This window comes from Peromyscus leucopus, chromosome 7 (assembly GCF_004664715.2).
Source record: "Peromyscus leucopus breed LL Stock chromosome 7, UCI_PerLeu_2.1, whole genome shotgun sequence".
NCBI classification, from domain to species: domain Eukaryota; kingdom Metazoa; phylum Chordata; class Mammalia; order Rodentia; family Cricetidae; genus Peromyscus; species Peromyscus leucopus.
Window position 1 is genome coordinate 44,706,198 of NC_051069.1, and position 17,714 is coordinate 44,723,911.

At 52.7% G+C, this 17,714-nt stretch overlaps 1 protein-coding gene across 1 annotated transcript in view; it reads right to left on the reverse strand.

Moving 5' to 3' along the window:
• The window catches only part of Igsf9b (immunoglobulin superfamily member 9B), a 57,017-nt gene extending 42,622 nt beyond the window's left edge, over positions 1-14,395 (reverse strand). Inside the window, 3 exon segments of the mRNA XM_028883051.2 lie at positions 1,834-1,980; positions 3,836-4,033; positions 14,073-14,395. Of these exon segments, the coding sequence (XP_028738884.1) occupies positions 1,834-1,980; positions 3,836-4,033; positions 14,073-14,136 (409 nt within the window). The 5' untranslated portion in view covers positions 14,137-14,395.
• Positions 14,396-17,714: the final 3,319 nt, after the last annotated feature.

Genomic DNA, 17,714 nt, shown 5'->3' on the forward strand with positions numbered 1-17,714 from the left:
ATCTTGCCCATAACTGCCCTCTGATAATTAGTGCTCAAGACACAATCTCACAGAGCAGTCCCCTGAATCTTGCAACATCCTGCAAACAGGTTATTTCCGAGAAAGCTGAAACTTAAAGAGGTGATTTAACTGGCCCCAAGGACTTACTATGCAATGGGTTCAAGAAATAAGCCACATCTTTGACAGGTCCTGGTCCATGTCTATTCCACTCTGAGAAACTAGAAATGCCTGAGTAATCAACTCATGCAAATGAAGACAATATCCAGTAGAAAGTAAGTTCCCAACAACTCTACCTTCCTGAACATGAATCTTGGCTGCACAGCTGGAGTCTGGGTTCCCAGAATAGACACCATCAATCAGGATGATGGGAGAGCTAGGCCACACCTCGAGGCAGTTTCAGGCAGTAGGAAAAGGCACAGGAAAAGAAGAAGAAAAAAAAAAAAGAAAACGATGATGATGATGATGATGATGATGATGATGATGCAGGATCTCCTCACTTGTTGCTCAACCATAGAAGCCCTGAGCAGCAAATCTACCTTCTGAGTTATGATCTGCTTGGGTTCCTGAAGAGAGGAGATTTCCCTGCACACACAACAACTGGTTCAAATGGTCACAGGAAAGCCAGCTGCTGCTGGAGAAAATCCACACAAGGTTTAAAAATCCGCCTTCAACAGCAGGAGCCAACAGCAGCTAGTGACGAGCCTGCCTCTCACCTTGGGTACACCAGCTTTAAAGTGTCCCACACTATAGGCCAACACGCTTGCTAAAACAATCTCTTCCGGGGCTAAGAACATAACTTTGGCAAAAGCATGTGCCTGGCCTGCACAAGGCCTGGCTTTGATTTCCAACACTGAAAAAGAAATATTTATCTCTTAAGACAAAAACTAAAATCCTCTGTTCTCCCAGACTTTGGACAGGCTCCCAAATACAGGGAGAGCATAAGTCTACCCAACCCCACTAGAAAGGGGAGAGAAAACCATTCTTCAAAGCAGAATCATCTCGAGAAAAAATTCTAATTTAGGAGCATCAATTCTCAGGGCCACAGCATCTATATAATCCCAGATACAGTACATCTCAGCATGGATGCTATTAAAACCTCATCCTATATGGAGACCTTAAGACTCAGCCCCTAAGACCATCGCCACTGTGGACTCAGGACACTCCAGCCTAGATCAACCCTGGAGCTCAGCGAGCTCACCCAGGCCTCCTTGCCCTAGTCAGACACATGAAAAGCGTCTGTGCACAGCACAATCCATTTAACATGAGCTATAAATAACTGACAGCCATTAAAACAGTTCTTCTTCCCAGGATTCTCACATTTTATTAGCTGGTAAACCCTGTTCAAGCAGGAAGTGGGTCTGGATTTACTCAACGTTATTTACCCATCACCTGGTGCAGGGCTAGAAACATAATAGACCCTTGGTACTTATTATCCAAATAAATGCTCTTAACAAGGACTAAGTGAGCAACCTGGAAGAGTCGTGCTGAGACTCAAGGAACTCCACCTGAGAAAAGACATTCCCAGGACTAGCAGAGTCATCCGAGGCCGAGAAATGATACAACACTGGCCAATTCAAACCCCCTGGTGCCCAGAAGCAGATTCAAGCCTTCCTGAGAGGAACTCTGATCTCACCCCACACACAGGGTATCTGCTGCTTCCATGCATGCTTCTGACCCATGAATTCCAGGAACCCATCTAGAGGTGTAAATAAGACTCGAATCAAGATCTTAAGGGGCCAGAGCTTACTGGGGCTCCTCTTAGTAGAGGCACTTCCTCCAGTGTAGGTCCCAGAGGCCATCTTCCTTGGTCACTCCCAAGAAACATTTACGCACCATTAATGGTGAGATGGACCCAGCTGCCGTTGTGGAATGTGTCATACTGCTGGTCCAGCATGAGGACTTTGCATTCGTACCAGCCCTGGTCCTCCGAGCGCACCTGCTCCAGCCGCAGAGATGCTTTATCGTGAAGACTGGCCCGGCCTGGAGGGGGGGGGGAGGACATAGGGAACAAAGCCCAGTGAGCCATCAGGCCTAGCCATCAGCTCTCCCACTCCCCCAGCAAAAGACAAAGGGACCCATCATAACCTTTAGACCATTTCCCATGGCAGTGTCCCCAAACGGCAGTCGGCACCCACCGTGGGTCACAGGGACAAAAACCAGGGCAAACTGCCTTGACCATGGGCCACTGCCCCTCCCCAGATGGCCCTACACCAGCCTACAAGGGCAACTTGCTGTGAGTGGCACTGACAAAAGCCCCCGCTCCTTAAAAATGCACCCATTCTTCTGGAGATCTGGGCAAAAGAAAGGCATGATAGATGCAGACATGAGAAGACACCCATCGGGACCCACAATATCTTGGTCCCAGCTGGGTGCTGAGGACTTATCTGAATCAGCTTCCTTCTGTCTGCCTTCCCTCAACAGGCAGAGGGAAGGCAGGCCAGGGCAAGATGCTTGGGTCCCTCCCACCCCTGCTACCAGTACCAAGATGACATATACCCCCAAAGACCACCCTAGAAGGGCCAGGCAAGGCAAGGGTTGGCAGTTCTTCTTTAGCCCCCTCTGTGACACGAAGGGCAGAGCAGAGAGCCTGCCCACACTCCGATGGACAAAGCAGCCCTCTTGCCCTACCTTCCGCCCCAGCCCACATTCACCCAAACCAAAACCACTGTTTCCTGCACTTGTCTCCCCCGCCTCAGAGTCAAGCCTTCCTTGCAGGAACTCTGATGCCACCCTGCCTAAAAAGACTACCAGAGGTAATCCTGGCCAAATGGAGGGTAGGGGACATAGGCTCAACAGAAAGCCAATCAGCAAAGGGCCTGGCGCCGTGGTACAGGCCTTTCATCCCTGACACTCAAGAGGCTAAGATGGGAAGACTTCTGCGAGGTAGAAGCCGGGACGGGCAACTTAGAGAGACGCTGACTCACAGAGACTCGGGTGGGGTTCAAAGGAAAGTGTAATGCTTTGAGTTCCACAGTCAGCACCAAAGGAAGACATGAAGGCAGCAAAGGAGGGAGAGAAAAGAAAAAGAATGGATGCATCCTCAGAGAAAGTTAATTCAGAGCTCGGAAGCCATAGGAAAAAGCAAGGCAAAGGCAGGACCCTGCCTATCTCCTCGCTTTCTCTCAGCTCCAGCACATGTTCACACTCACAGACATACACATGCACACACACACACACCCTGCACCCTCCTCACCGGCAGGCTGGCGGGGTGGCAGCAGTGAGTCACAGGGAGACCACGCTGGCACAATAATTACAGAGCAACACACGAATGGGGCCAGGGAAAGCGGGGGGTAGTGGCAGAGGAGGTGAGATTGGGTATCTGCCAGGGCCACAGACAGTAAACAGGGGAGGTGCACACCAGACTCGGCATAGGACACCCAACTTCAGAGCCAGGACAGTGGGGGGCACAGAGACAGCCAATCCTGCAGCCTTGTACCATACCTGGGGAGGGGTGGAGCTGACTGACTCCCTTCTTCCCTCTACTCCTTGCGTCCTCCCACGGGGCCCCCTTTCTAGCTTGCCCTGGACTCCTCCTGGCCTCTCATCACATCCCCAGACTGAACAGACAGGTCTGCCTCACCTCCCACTTCCTCTCCTACCTATGATGAAAACCGGGTAGAGGGCAGAGAGAGAGAAGGCAAAGGGCAAAGACCATGAGAAACCGAGATAATAGGACCGACCAGTCAGGAAAAGGGCCAGAAGTGACAGAGATAGAAATGAAGAGTACCTGGGACTTTGTGGATACCACTGAGTCCTGGCAGGAAGGTGCCACACAGCCACAACCTACAGGAGGGTGGAGAGAAAGCGGGGTACGCCCTCATCACTCATACCTTACCTGCATACTCAGGGTCCACATGTGGGGGATAGTAGCCAAACTTGATGAAGATAGGGATGGGGACCCCAAACTTGAACCACTCTACAACATAGGGTGGGGGCTGTCCCGTCACTGGATGGATTACGTCGCATCTCAGGACAACGCCCTCACCGGCTCGAGCAGTCACAAACTCGGGTTCCTCTCGCAGGCCGTGGGCACCTAACAAGGACAGCCAAGGTGACACATGAGGAATTGGCAAAAAGATCCCGCTCCTACAGTTTATGCTGATGTCCAAACCTCCCTCCCCACTTCTGGACCTGCCCCTTGCCCCACCAAGTGTCCGTGGACACCCATCTCTTATGCATACCTCCCTGTGCCCTGAGAACCTTCAAGCTTTTCCTGTATAGCTTTGGAAGAGGAGAAGAAAGGAGGGGGCATCCCAATTTCTCTAGTCTTGCAAGCAAGACTTCTCATCCCAGACCCAAAAAGCAGCAGGCATAATCATGCCTGGCCTGCCTTCCTCGGGTATCCCCTGCCCTTCGGAGAAGCATCCGGAGCTACAGACACAGGAGATGCAGAGCCACATCCCCTTCAGCCCTGGGGGCCCTGCCCAGCTGTAGCCCTTACAAACATTCAGCGTTTCTTTCTAAAGCAAGGCACACTCCCCAGTGAAGCCTGGTGGGCGAAGGCAGAGCCAGCCTCCTCCTCTGCCTGCCCCCCAGCTCAGCCTGGTGTTACTGCACTGAACAAGAGGGCTCCTACAGGAGCGGGGGAATCCCTAACAAGCTAAGGAGGCTGCTTGGCAACACCAGAGGGAAAGCCCCACGGGCCTGAGCGGCCGCTCCAGCCCCTCCTCCAACCCACTGCGCCAGCTTTTGCTGCAGAGGGGAGCAGGAGGCTCTGCAGCCCTCTGATTTCCAGACCTTGAATCTATTAGACTCCCACAGTAGCCCCAGACATCACCATTAAGGGAGAGAGATGACGGCAGCCAAGGAGGGGGCACTGGAGCAATCCCCCTACCTTCCACAGACATCAGAATCAGGGAGCCAGAGAGGGCACACCCACATGGGGAAGAGCACAAGGGACGGAAGCAGGCAAGAGAGGCCTCCACCCTGCCCAAACTGCAAGCTTGAGGAGCCAGGAAAGAGGCTGACTCTGGGGACGCTGTCCACATATCAGAGCAAACAAACCCTGAAGTCCACCTCCAGCCAGACACCCTTCTCACACCAGGAAGGGAGAGAGAGATGACAAGGTCACCTTGATCACTTCTTCCAATGAGAAGGACAGCCTCACCTCACCCCTGCCTGCCTTCAACAGCTCAGGACTCCCAAGCTAACTACACATGTTCCTCTGTACCCTCCTCCAAGCCCAGCTCTCCAGGGCAGTACCAAGGACAGCAGCCGCCAACTGGAGCCTTCAAGCCTGATGCCTGTTGGGCCCTCTCACCCAAAGATGCCTGCAGGAGAGCAAGTGAGCATTGTGTGACCACTTCTGCTTTCTGCACCTCTGACCCCATGAGCTCATGCCTCTTTCTCCCCTTCACATCTCTGTGTCTAGCTGTGTTTTTCCTGGCCACTGTCTACCTCTCTGTCCTCTGCACCAGCTTTCTCCTTTCTCTGGGTCTTGTTTTTCTCTTGCTGACTCCTCTGGGTATCTGTCTTTGTCTCTTTCTGGCATTCACGTGTATGTGTGTTTGTGTGTTGTGTACCTGTGTCTGTCTGCTTGTGTGTTGTGTACCTGTGTCTGTCTCTCTCTCCTGCTCCTTCCTCATGTCTCTTTGTCAATGCCTCCATCTCTGTTTCTTTCTTACTCCCACTCTGTGTGGGTGATTCTGTCTACCTGCCTCTCTCTCTCTCTCTCTCTCTCTCTCTCTCTCTCTCTCTCTCTCTCTCTCTCTCTCTCTTGTGCATGTGTGCATGCATGTGTGTGTGTGTGTGTGTGTGTGTGTGTGTGTGTTGTGCACGTGTCCTGTGGATTTCTGCTGGCCTATGACATAAGGGATTTTGCCTGCTTTTCAGAAATGTGGAGCTTGCTATATGCATGTGTGCTTCTTGTCTGTGCCTCTCCAAGGAGTCAGTGTGTGTCGCCTGTGTCTCCCTCTCCCCCCCCCTTCCTCCCTCTTCTCTGCAACTTGCGGAAGGAGGAGGCAGAGAGGGAGGCAAGCCCTTCCAGAAGCCTATTGGCTCCTGGTGACATCACTGTTTTCTAGAGAAAGAGCTAAGATCACTGAGTATTTTTGGAGCAAAGCAGAGTGTTGCACTCACCTGCCAGAGGCCCAGGCAGGTTTCCCAGCCTCCCCTCCTCCAATCTGGCTGCAGGCTGTTTGCAGCCCAGGCCCTCCAGGAAAGGAGAGGGCCCAGCTGCAGGGAGTGTCTCCCAGCATCCCCCACATCCCACAGGATACCTGGGCAAAAAAGCCTACTGAATCCAGGCGTACAAAGACCAGCAATGGACCAAAAGGAATGAATGGCCAGCAGGATCCATGAGCCAGAATTGGGGTGGGGGTTGGGGGCAGTAATGCAGGTGCATGTGTGTGCACACATGCAAAAACTACCTGCAGCACAGTCTATGAGGAGATTAGGAGACAAACTACAGGAGAGAAGTGATGATTTTCCCCAGGTCCAGGTTACCTGAAGGTGGGCAAAGTGGCCCACTAAAGGTAGCTTGTTTCTCCCTAAAGTCTGGGCAGAAAGAAGAGGGCTGGAGGACACCATGGAGCTCTAATAGTCAACTTCTGCTCTGGACAACAGACTGCCAAGTCCAGAGCTCTGGAGAGCAATACCCAGAGGTAGGTCCACTTTGGCATGGGTCCCCACAGGGCCAGCTGCTCATTGCCACCCAGCACTGCCTGGTTCTCACCGCATCTCAATCAGCCAGCTTCTTCACACCTTCCTTCCCAGCCCTGAAAGGAAGGGCTTCAGGCTCACACTCCTGGCTTCAGCCAGCCAGCTGCTGGGCTGAGCCTGGAGCCCCAAGCATGAACACCTCCCCCCAGGTAGCAGCAGCAGGGCAGGCACTCTCTCACCAGCATCTCTTCTCCAGAGCATCCCAACCACAGACAAGTGACTGCAAAGTGGATGCCTCCCTCCCCAAGCTGACAGACGAGACAAAATGAGACAAGTTTCTCCACAAAGAAGGCGAGGGGGAAGCCATGTCTCAGCCTCCACACTCAGCCCAAGCTCTCCTGGGTTTCAGGATCTCAAAATAGTCGTCTTCTCTTCCTCTTACACATACACACACACACACACACACACACACACACACACACACACACACAGTGTGTTCCCTCACTCTATCACCCACAAATACCTCTCTCTAGGCCTGATTTTTCTCTGAGCCAAAATATGTCTAATAAACATCTCTCCAGAAAAACCCAGTGAGGGGAAAGAAAGAAGTCATCAGCCTGGCATACGGTGGGAAGAGGCCTTTAAAAAAGGAGAGATTGAGAAATCAAACACAGGAGAAGCAAACCCCAGTCCAGGAATGAAAAAGACTCGGGGCATGAACTTAGTGGGGGGGGGGGGGGGGGGGGGCACAAATGGATCTATCTAATGCAAGCTGGGTGCATACCCAACCCAACTGGGGAGACACTCAGGTCAGTTACCAGAACAAAGAGACACTGGAATTGAAAGAACCCAAGAGTCAGAGCAGAGCCTAGGTAAGGCAGACATACTTGTCCCCAGCAGGGCCACAGGGAATAGCTGGAAGGCAGGGGATGAGGAAGGAGGAGGGCCAGAGAGATAATGCTCAGGAATAGCGACCACACATCCATCCCTCCCTTAGACTGGCTTTGGCAGCGGATGGGCATTAGAAGGAGGCTAGCAAATGCCCTTGGCCCCACACAGCCCTTTTAAGAGGGCAGAATATGGTTTTGTATGCCTAGTGAATCCTAATCCTGAGTGTCTTCCCAGCCCACTTTAGGACTATGCCAGCCTAGCAGGAAAGAGGAAGCAAGAGGGCAGGTGGATGGAGTGGGGCCCCTACAGGTTGGCTGACCTTTTGGGACGCCCATAGGATATAAATCTCCCATTCTCTGGGCAGGTGGTACCCAGTGGGTAGCTGAGTCCAGCGCTGCCAGCAGACACCCTGTGTGCACAGAACCACAAGGCATCCAAGACTTGGCACAGCCCCACACCCAACAGTCACAACCTGGAGCCAGGAAAAGGCTGGCGAAGAAGGGTCCTCAGGATGGAAAACCACTTTAAAGTACCCAGAGAAGAGGCAAGAGGCAGGTGTCGAACCTTCAGCTGCAGCTGGAAGCCAAACAGAAGACACTGGCCAGCTCCACCATATACAGGGTCTGTACCAGGAGTGTGATGCTATGTGCCTATAGTGTGACCCCTGACACGGTGCTGCTATCTCAACCTCACAGATGGGGGCAGTATGTGGCTCCCCCAAAGGTACATCGGTGAGTCAGGATTCCTTCCAGAACCCAGGTGGCCAAGGTCCCCTGTACCCCTTTCTTTCCCTAAATAGAGTCATAGCTTCCACCCCCATTCTGCATAGGTTCTAAGAGTTCAGACCCTACATTCCAAGACCACAGAAGGCTTACAGGACAGGCCTGCCTCCCAAAAGCAGTTGGGTCAGATGGAGCGACACGGGCTGACCCTGGTGAAGGCAGTTCTACCTGGACCTGGAAGCCCTGCTGGGTCTGATAATGGCTAAGAGGAGGGAAGTGGCTGAACACCAGCCTCCATGGCTCCTTGTTGCAGCCTCTTCTTCCTCCTCCTCTGGGCACCAGACTCTCAAACCACAGGCCTGTTGTCTAATAATACCAGCGACAGCCACCGCCACCTCCATCTGCCAGCCTAAAAATAATCCCTGCTGAGTCCAAAAAAGACACAGCCCCCAATAGTCCCCCAATCCCTCCTCCTCGACAGGCCAGGAGGCTCCAGGAGATTCCAGGAAGCCGGCAGACTTGGGCTCTCACCGCGTGGGAGGCACATACCCAGAGGAGGGCCTGAGGACAGCAGAAAGTTGGCTCCTGTCACCCAGTACCAGGTGAGGAGTATACAGAGAGCTGGGCCTGGAGAGGAGGCCGAACCCAGGACAAGAGGGTGTTCCATTCTCGGCACACACAGGGAGGATGGATTTGAGGTCATCCATGGCGTCTATCCTCCCTCTGCCTAGAAAGGACCCTCACATGCTAGAGAAGCCCTACCTTGTCGAGCCTCCCATCAGTATCCTCACAACCTTTCTGGACCCCTCCCCAAGGAAGCCAAGGGACAGTGGGCCATGCCAGGTAAGCCCCAACTTTAGGAACAGCAAGGTACTAGGTGGACTGAGGCTCCACCTTCTAACCCCTTCTGGCTGGACTGCCCCCCCCCCAGCCACTGTGAGGTGGCAATGTTATTAGCGACCTTAATTTGCCAGGCTAGATTATATTTCCCAGAGCCCTTTCCCCAGGAGCCACAGACAGGAAGGAAGTCTGTAATTCAATCTCAGTTCGGAGCGCCTCGGCAGAAAAGCAAAGCCACACCCCCTACACCCACCACCTGAGTTCCACCACCTGGATGGGAGCCTGTCCTCACAGAGTCTGTGTAGCCCACCGGGCAATCTGGTATGCACACAGCAAGGCTGGCCAGTGAGGGCGCCACAGCCAGGCAGGCGCAGTAGTAACTAGTGAGAGATTACTCCAGGTAGAGCCACAGCAGCATCCTTGCTCCAAGCCAGGGGGAGGACAATGAATGATTCATGGGTACAACATGTGCCCACGTAGAAGTTTTATGCCGCAGCCCCCTATCTATGGGCACGGTTAACCAGGAAGAAGATGAAGGGAGAGCAGAGAGGGCAGAAGGCCAAGTTATCAGTCTCCTCTTTGTCAGAAGTTCAGGCAGGTCGGCCGAGACCTCTGTCACAGCCCTGACCCCCACTGAACCTACAAAACCCTCACTGAGGCCCCGTCTCTACTCACCACGCTCCTGCTTACTCATGCAAGAGCGAACAGGAAAGCAGGAAGATTTCTAAGAAAAATAGGTCAGTTGCCTCAGGCAGGCCAGGCCACACCCATGGGCAGTGCCCCTGGGGCCGAGCCTGACTGCAAGCTGCTTCTCCAACCCCAACCCTCTCCCATCTCCCCAGGCACCCAGAGCTTTGTCTACGCTCTGAACTGTACCAGGCTGATGGCAACTAATGCCTCTTAGCAAGAAAGGCAGTCAGCCTCCCCATGAGCCAAGCCTCTGCCCTGACACTAACTAAGGCTTTCTCTATTGGACCTCAGGCAGTCTTTGGTCCCTGCCTTGGGCTGGAGCCTTTAACTCTAAGAACATCTGGGCTGCCTGGATGCAGGTGCAGAGCAACGAACAGTGAAGCTAGCAGTTTGCTGAGCAGTCTCCCTGCATCCCATAGTACTAGAAAGAGGGGCTCCCACCTCAAACTTATACATAAGTGCTCTTGTCCTGACGTAATCCATTGTATGTGCACATAAATACACAAGTGCTTGTAAGTGCATGTATATACAGATCTAACTAAGTGTGAACACCATTACAGAAGCATGTATGCATACAGGAGTGTGTGTGTGTGTGTGTGTGTGTGTGTGTGTGTGTGTGTGTGTGTGAATACATTTAAAATACGCACATTCACACATGCATATAGGAATACACATGACACACACTGAGATGCATACGTATATGCACACATGCACATGCACAAGCACATACATGCACACTCTTCTAAAAAAGCTGAAAGTTCTTACCAACCACAGCTCATTCAGACCCTCTCTTCACACAAACTGCTCAACCCATTCGTGGAAGCAGAGGGAAGGGGATCACTACCTGGGGGCCCCAGCTGAGAAGCCCACAGAAGGGAGCAGCTCTCGTGGAGAAGAGAACCAGTTAAATCTCACTCACTGCTCATAGCGCTCTCCTGACTGGGTCTCACCTCCCACCCCCACATTTTCAGTGCAAACTGGGGGGGGGGCTGCAGGGAGACCTAATGAGCACCCAGCAGAACTGAGAGAAAGCCAAAGCAGAGGCACACATGCGAGCTAGGGGCTGCCCTGCCGGGGAGAGGGCAGAGAGGGGACCTAGACACTGGAAAGGGCAAGGCATGGCAAAGAAGCCAGGGCTACCAGCTAGCTTCCAGTATCTCCTAGCCCGGCAACCTTCGCTCCTTGAGAAACCAGATCCCAGGTTTCTGTTTCAGACATATAAACATGAAACCACCTGCACCTAGGACCTGACAACTCCACAGACTGACGTACGCCGGGCCACAGGCCCACAGCTATGAGCTAACTCCAGCACCCAGCATCATGCCTCCTCCCACTCTGGTTTCTTGCATGGGGGCCTCCTACCAGACACACCTCCGCCTCCATGTAAATGTCCTGAGACACACTCATACCAGCACTCACTACCCACTTCCTGAGCCAAGTCCTCAGCTTTAGGCTGTCCAGGGGTTTAAACACACTCCTTTCCATCTCTATCAACAAAGGGAAGCAGGGTGGGTCAAAGCCAGTTAGAGGGCACTGCTCCAACTGCAAGCAGAGTCTGAGTCAGACCCTAATTTACCTGGGCACTCAGGAGCCAGGGCGTCCACCAACAGACTGTGGCAGACAGGGGAGGTAGCACTGGGAATACGGAACAGACTTCTCTTCCTTACAGGAAGTTGAAAGTCAATTATACCCAGCTCAGGACTTCCACATACTGTGGAAACTCCCCCAGATTGAAGGGCCGATGTCTGGGGTGCAGAGACCGCATCAATAGCCTTCCTCTTTTCTTTACTCTCCTAACCTGAACATCAATCTTGGTTACTTCCAAAATGCCTGACCAGAGTCAAAAGAAAGGGTCCATACCCACCTCTGTCCCAGACTTGCAAATTGACAGTCCCAACCTGGCAGTCTGATGGACCTGACCCTTTTCACCCAGAGTGGACCCTGCTTTAGACAGTTCTAGAAGAAGCATCCTACAGTCCCTGGGATTGGAGGATTTCTCCAGAAGTCACCTCTGCCACTCACAGAACTACTGGACCCCCTAAGACCTCTCAGCAGCACTCCAGCCCTGGCCTCTCAGGCAAGCAGCTGCCCTTCCCCCACTCCCCACCCTCCACCCCCCGTAGGCTGGACTCTGCATCCTTCCTGTAGCATCTGGCAGCCAGCAATACTTCAGCTTTGCAGACCTTGTAAAGGACTTCCAAGCAATTGTACATGCCCCACCCACACTTCACTGGGATGCAGGGAACAAGAGGTTCTACCAGGCAAGGTCAGCCCATGAAGGGGGTCTAGCCTCCTCACAGGCAGACCTTTGAATGTCCCCCAACACACGCCTGACTCCCAGCTCCCTGAAGAGCCCAAAGGAAAGAAACTGGTTAGGAGGCAGGAATCCTACAGATACTGAAATACTGATAATGACGTCTGGTGAGCACACACTTCACAACAGGCAGGCAGTCACTTCTTCGTCACAGTACTGTTCACACACCCCCAAGTCTCGACAAGTTCACACAGCTAACCCATTTTCCCACTGAGGTTTAAGTGACATTTAGAAAAGCTGAGAGATTTGTCCAAGGTCACAGGGTCAGCAAATGGAATAGCCAGGCTTTGAATCCTGTCACTTTATTGGTAAATCTAGGTCTGTGATGGCCTCGTAGAACCATTTTAGACTAAAGAAGACCCCAAGACCAATTGGGTCACACTTGCTCCTAGACAGAAGCGGGGGTTCCAGATAGAAGGGCTAATAACCTTCATGTCCAGCAACCTTCAACACTGGAAAGTTCCTCCTTCTGTCTAGCCACTTGGCGAATCGCTGCAATAGGAAACCAGTTTCCTTTTTCTATGTTTAATTTTACCATGCCTACACCCTCGCTGAGGCTGGGAGTCTAGTTCAGAGCCTTCCTTCAGTGTCTCTCCGATTCTGATCCCAGCACAGCCTTTTGTGCTTGCAGAGACAGTCCCACAGCAGAACATACCAAAACCTGGAGGGGAGGAGGAGGAGGTCACTGAAAGACTGCATGGGAGGAGGGAAGGGAGGGGCACAGCAAGATCCACCCTTTTTCCATAGACTTCTGAGGTCACCCTGTCTCAGTTTTCCCACCTGACAAACGGAAAGCTTTAGAACCGTCCCGACCATCACGGTTTTTGATGGTCTCTTGTTCAGAGTCCCCTCTCAAGTAGCAGAGGAGACACATTCCAATCCGGAAACTTTCTCAAACCACTCCCCCCCACACGCCCCCAGGCAAGGTGCAAAGAAGCCGCCCGGATCCCGCACCTCCAGCAGAGCCCTTCCAAGAGGCTCCCTGGTCCGCAGGTCCTCGCCACCCTGCCGGCCACCCTGCCTCCTTCCACTCACAGACCGTTCCTCCCCCGCCGCCATCTCTCCCCTGCTCTGCGAACTTGCCCGCAGCCGGGTCCGTTCGGCGCGCAGGGGAAATCTTGAGCTCAGAGTCCTGGCAGTTCAGGCTCGGTTCTGACTTCCATACAAGGGACGAGAGCCGGGTGCCACCCAGAGCTCTGCCATCTCCAAAGCCCTCGCGCTCAAGTACGCACCCCGCGCCCTGACTTCTCCCTAGCTTCTTCTTGGGCTCAGATTCGAGAAGGCAGGAAGAAAAATCCCGCTCGACTCTGAGACGCAGCGGAGCAGACCCCTCCCTCGCGGCCCTAGTCCCCAGGCCACTGGGCCTGGCAGCTCCGAGCGTGGCGCGGTGATGGCGCCTCCCCGGGAACTTTTGCCTGGCCGGGCCCAGGTGAGGCTAGGGTGGGCGCGGGCGGCCGCCAGGGCCAGGAAGAGCAGATGCTGCTCGGAGTCGCTAGGTCAATTCTGCTTGTCACCTGCCAACGGGATCCGACCTCCGCTGCCAAGATACACGGAAAGGAAGGGCGCAGGGCGGAGAACCGGGTCCCTTAGAGAGCCGGTACCAAGCTCTTGGTCGCGCGCCTCCCTGCAAGGGCTCCTCCATCCAGCGGTGCTGTGCAAGGAGGGCTGGAACGCGCGGAATCCTGCCGGAAGACCGTCAAAGTCTCCCGCAGCCAGAGTTAGAGCACCAGGGGTTCCCCAAAGCTCGGGTTCGACGTGCGGTTGTGGACCATGGGACCCACAGTGGGCCAAGTCCACCTCGATTCCAAGACGCTCGTCCCCGCAGCCTAAGGGCTCCCGCACCTTCTCGCCGAGTTCCTCCCGCCCTCAACTCCCTGGCCCTCGAGCCAGTGCCCCGAGGTGCGCCTGGACGGAGCCGGAGGCTCGCCCTCTGGGTTCGAGAGCCAGATCCCTGAGGGGAAGATCTGAGAAAGCCAGGAGACTTGGAGGAGGGACGCTGCTGCACTTCAACTCACCTTGAGCCGCAAGACCTCGGGTGCTGATCACACTTGCTATCAAAGTGGCCACATACCAAATCATAGTACTACCGCGCGCCAGCCAAGAGCCTCATCCTATCGCAAAGTGCTCCTGCGTCTGCACTCTTATCGTGCCCCAGCGCCTGCTTCTCGCCCGCCTACACCCCTTGCCGGTGCTCCTGCAGCCCGGGCGGCCCGCTCTCCATCCCTCCCTGGCTCCGCTCGGCTCGGCGCGCAGCCTCCCGGGCCCCGGCGCAGCGGCACCTGCACTGCCAGCGGAGGCAGAGCGCAGCCAGGTCCACGGTGAAGCCTAGCCAGGCCTGGCCTGGTGGCCCGCCTCTGCCGCCTATCTATTGGACGTTGCCCACGAATCTAGGAGCTGATTGGTTTAACTCTCTGTCCGTCGCTGCGCGAAGGAGGCGAGCCCATTTCAAGGTGCGTTGAAGTGTAGCGAGCAAAGAGCCGCAGAATCATGCGCATTGCCTGGGAAAAAGGCGTTGTAGCGTCTTTGCTCTATTCTGTTCTCAGCTCAGATTGCATGGCAAGTTTCTGATGAAATAAATGGTAGATTCTCGTACTGGCTAATGGGATCCTAGGAGTCTCAATAACCCTTGACAGGTCCGAGGGGGATGGAGCCCCCGCCCACCTTGAGAATCCAACATCCGGTTTCTATCAAGAAAAAAAAAAAAAGGCAGTTCCCGGGAGGATCATGCTGATACAAGGATGGGGAAACCCAAGCATCCTGGGGAAACTAGGGAACGTCCTTTGCTGGAGATCGGTTCAAAGGGGTCACGTGATGCCTCCCCACCCCCACTCCCTTGCACTCCCTTCTCTCGGAGCACACTATCTCCATCAAACGCGATATTAAGTTAGGCTCCATGCAGCCCAAAGGCAGGAGGATGACTAAAATGACCTCTAAAAGTCGCTAAATTTGGAATGAGTCATTGGCTCAGCTGCGGCGAATCACAGACCCCTCTGGAACACATGTGCACACGTACTGCCACCCCCACTGCTGGTCATCGTTGCTCATGATTACTGAATCCCAACTCTGAGCAATTAAACTTTTTCCTCCTCCTTCTAAATAAACGCTGCTTCTGCACACGATTGCTGCTTCCCTCCTACCTTACTCAGAGTCCAGCCCCATTTCAGCAGCATAAAGCCAAAGCGGAGTTGGTGAGCGATTAGGGGGTGGGGCAGAGAACCAAGGGAAAGGGAAAGGTCCTTCTCATTCCGGTAGAAGATAGACAAGGAAGCTGAAATAGCTGCCTGTATCCCAGGCTCCCTACTCCAGCATCTCTTTATCTCCTCCCTCAGTACAGTTGTATTTACACCAGGAAAAAGTGAGTGTCATGGAGACGTCTACAATCATCTCACGCCAGCATTCTGAGGCTGTGGGGAAAATGTTTATTCTTTCAAGGACTGGAAGCAGTGGTGAGAGCCACAGCTCCCTAGGAGGGGCTGTTGGCCAGGGAAGGAAATGGAGGGGCAATGAAGGAGAGCTCTAAAAAAGCATAGAGCCCTGCTCTAGGACATGAAGCACCACACAAAACAACAAACGGACTTGTTGCTGCTGGAAAAGCCCACCTGTGCACATGGGCTCGTGTATCTCACATCAAAAGTGGCCTTGAATGGTGGAGGGCCAGCCTTTTCAGAGAAGTCCACTCTCATTGCCATCCAGAAGGTGAAAAGCTGGTGACCCTACGCAGAGAAGCAAGCATGTTGATAAGCTTCTATTATCTGAAAATAATCTGGAGAACTGGACTTCTGAACACCTCCAGCTTGCCCACTCACTCTGTTCCTGCAACACACACTCATGATGTATCACTCTGACCTCCAGCTTGCCCACTCACTCTGTTCCTGCAAACACGCTTAAGATATATCACTCTGAGGATGCGGACCTCCGCTTTATGGTCTCTTTCTGGGCCAAGATGCCTTTCCTGGGGCTTTGATGAAAGCTGCAAGCTCTAGACCTCATTGATGCACTAATTCTCGGGCAGCATGCCACAGAATAGCAATTCTACCTCCAACACATACATATACATGTGTACCCATAAACATGTTTGCACGCATCCACATACACCCATACATACTTTCTCTGGGTCTTAGATCTATCAAGACTTTCTGGGATCCATTTGCAGAACAGGTGATATGGCTAGGATATGGTTTAATTGTGACCTCACAAAGGTTCGTGTTGGAAACCTGATCTCCAAGGTGCTAGTACCAAGAGAATGGAACCTTTAAGAGGTTGAGTCCTAGGGGCTGCAGAGATGGCTCAGCAGTTAAAAACATCAGCTACTCTTGCAGAGGGCTTGAGTTTGGTTCACAGCATCCTTACCAGGTTGCTCACCACTACCTGCAACTCCTGCTCCAGAGGATCTAACACCCTTTCACAGGCAGTGCACTCCTGTGCACAAACCCTCACAGAGACTCACATATGCATATAATTTAAAATAAATAAAGAGGTGAGTTCTACTGAGAAGTTCTTAAGTCGATGGGAAGCAAGCTATTGCAAGGTAATTCTCCTGGGATCCCCTTGGTATTCTCATCAGAAGGTTATCATGAACAGAGCTGGATAAGGTGGCTCGCATCAATCCATCCTAGCCTTTGGAAGATCAGGAGTACAAGATCATCCTCAGCTACACAGGAAATTTAAGGTCACCCTGAGCTACAAGAGACCCTATCTCAAAAAAAAGAAAGAGAAAGCCAAAGGAAGAGCTGTTACAAAGGGGGAAAGACTGGCCCCTCCCCCTCTCTACATGCTACCCTGACTTGAAATCCAGCCAGTTGCCAGGACACACTATTGCCTTTGCCATCCCCCATCTATCATCAGATATAAACCTTCATCAGAAATAAACCAATGCAGATACCACACCCATGAACCTACAGAATTGTGTGCTAAGTAAATCTATTTTTCTCCATGGAGTCTACTTCCTTGGATGTTTCATGATGTCAACAAAAATAATGGGTGATACACCTGATGACCACAGGATTCCTCCCCTTCATAAGTTCTACACAGCCTTTTGATACCTGTGAAGTGATGTTCTGTGTCTCCTGATGCTGGGGTACAGGCAATGTTGACTCCCTAGGCTATCCCCTGTTCCTTGAATCCTTGAGGTAGACGAGACATACCTGCTTAACATCTATGGAGCATCTACTCTGAGGAACTTTCTTCTAGTGTCCCAAAGCTGAGGAAAAGATGGAGTAACTCCTGAAATCCACCCCCACCATACTTGCTTGGCCACCCAGGTTGTCCTCTGGAAGATGGTGATTTCTGCTAGGAAGTTAAAACTATCTCAAATCAGAAAGGAAAGAAAGAACATTAGAGCTTCAAAGAATAGAGTGGACTGTGGACTGGGGAGATATTCAAAGAAAACTATCTAAAGAGAATAAATTTCATCTGGAGAACTCTACTGGAAATAGAATAGAACACAAGAGTGATGGCAGAGAGGAAAGGGGAGAAAATTGATTTGAAAAGGGAAAAATTAGCATTGTGACCATTATCATACAACATATGTCAGTTCATTTCAGATCAGCTCAAGAGAGACATGTTGGAGCAACTGGCAGAGAGGAATGAGGCCAGTCGGATCTTCTCCTCTTGACATATGGCTGAGCATTTGATTCAGGAAGGATGGCAATCCCTCC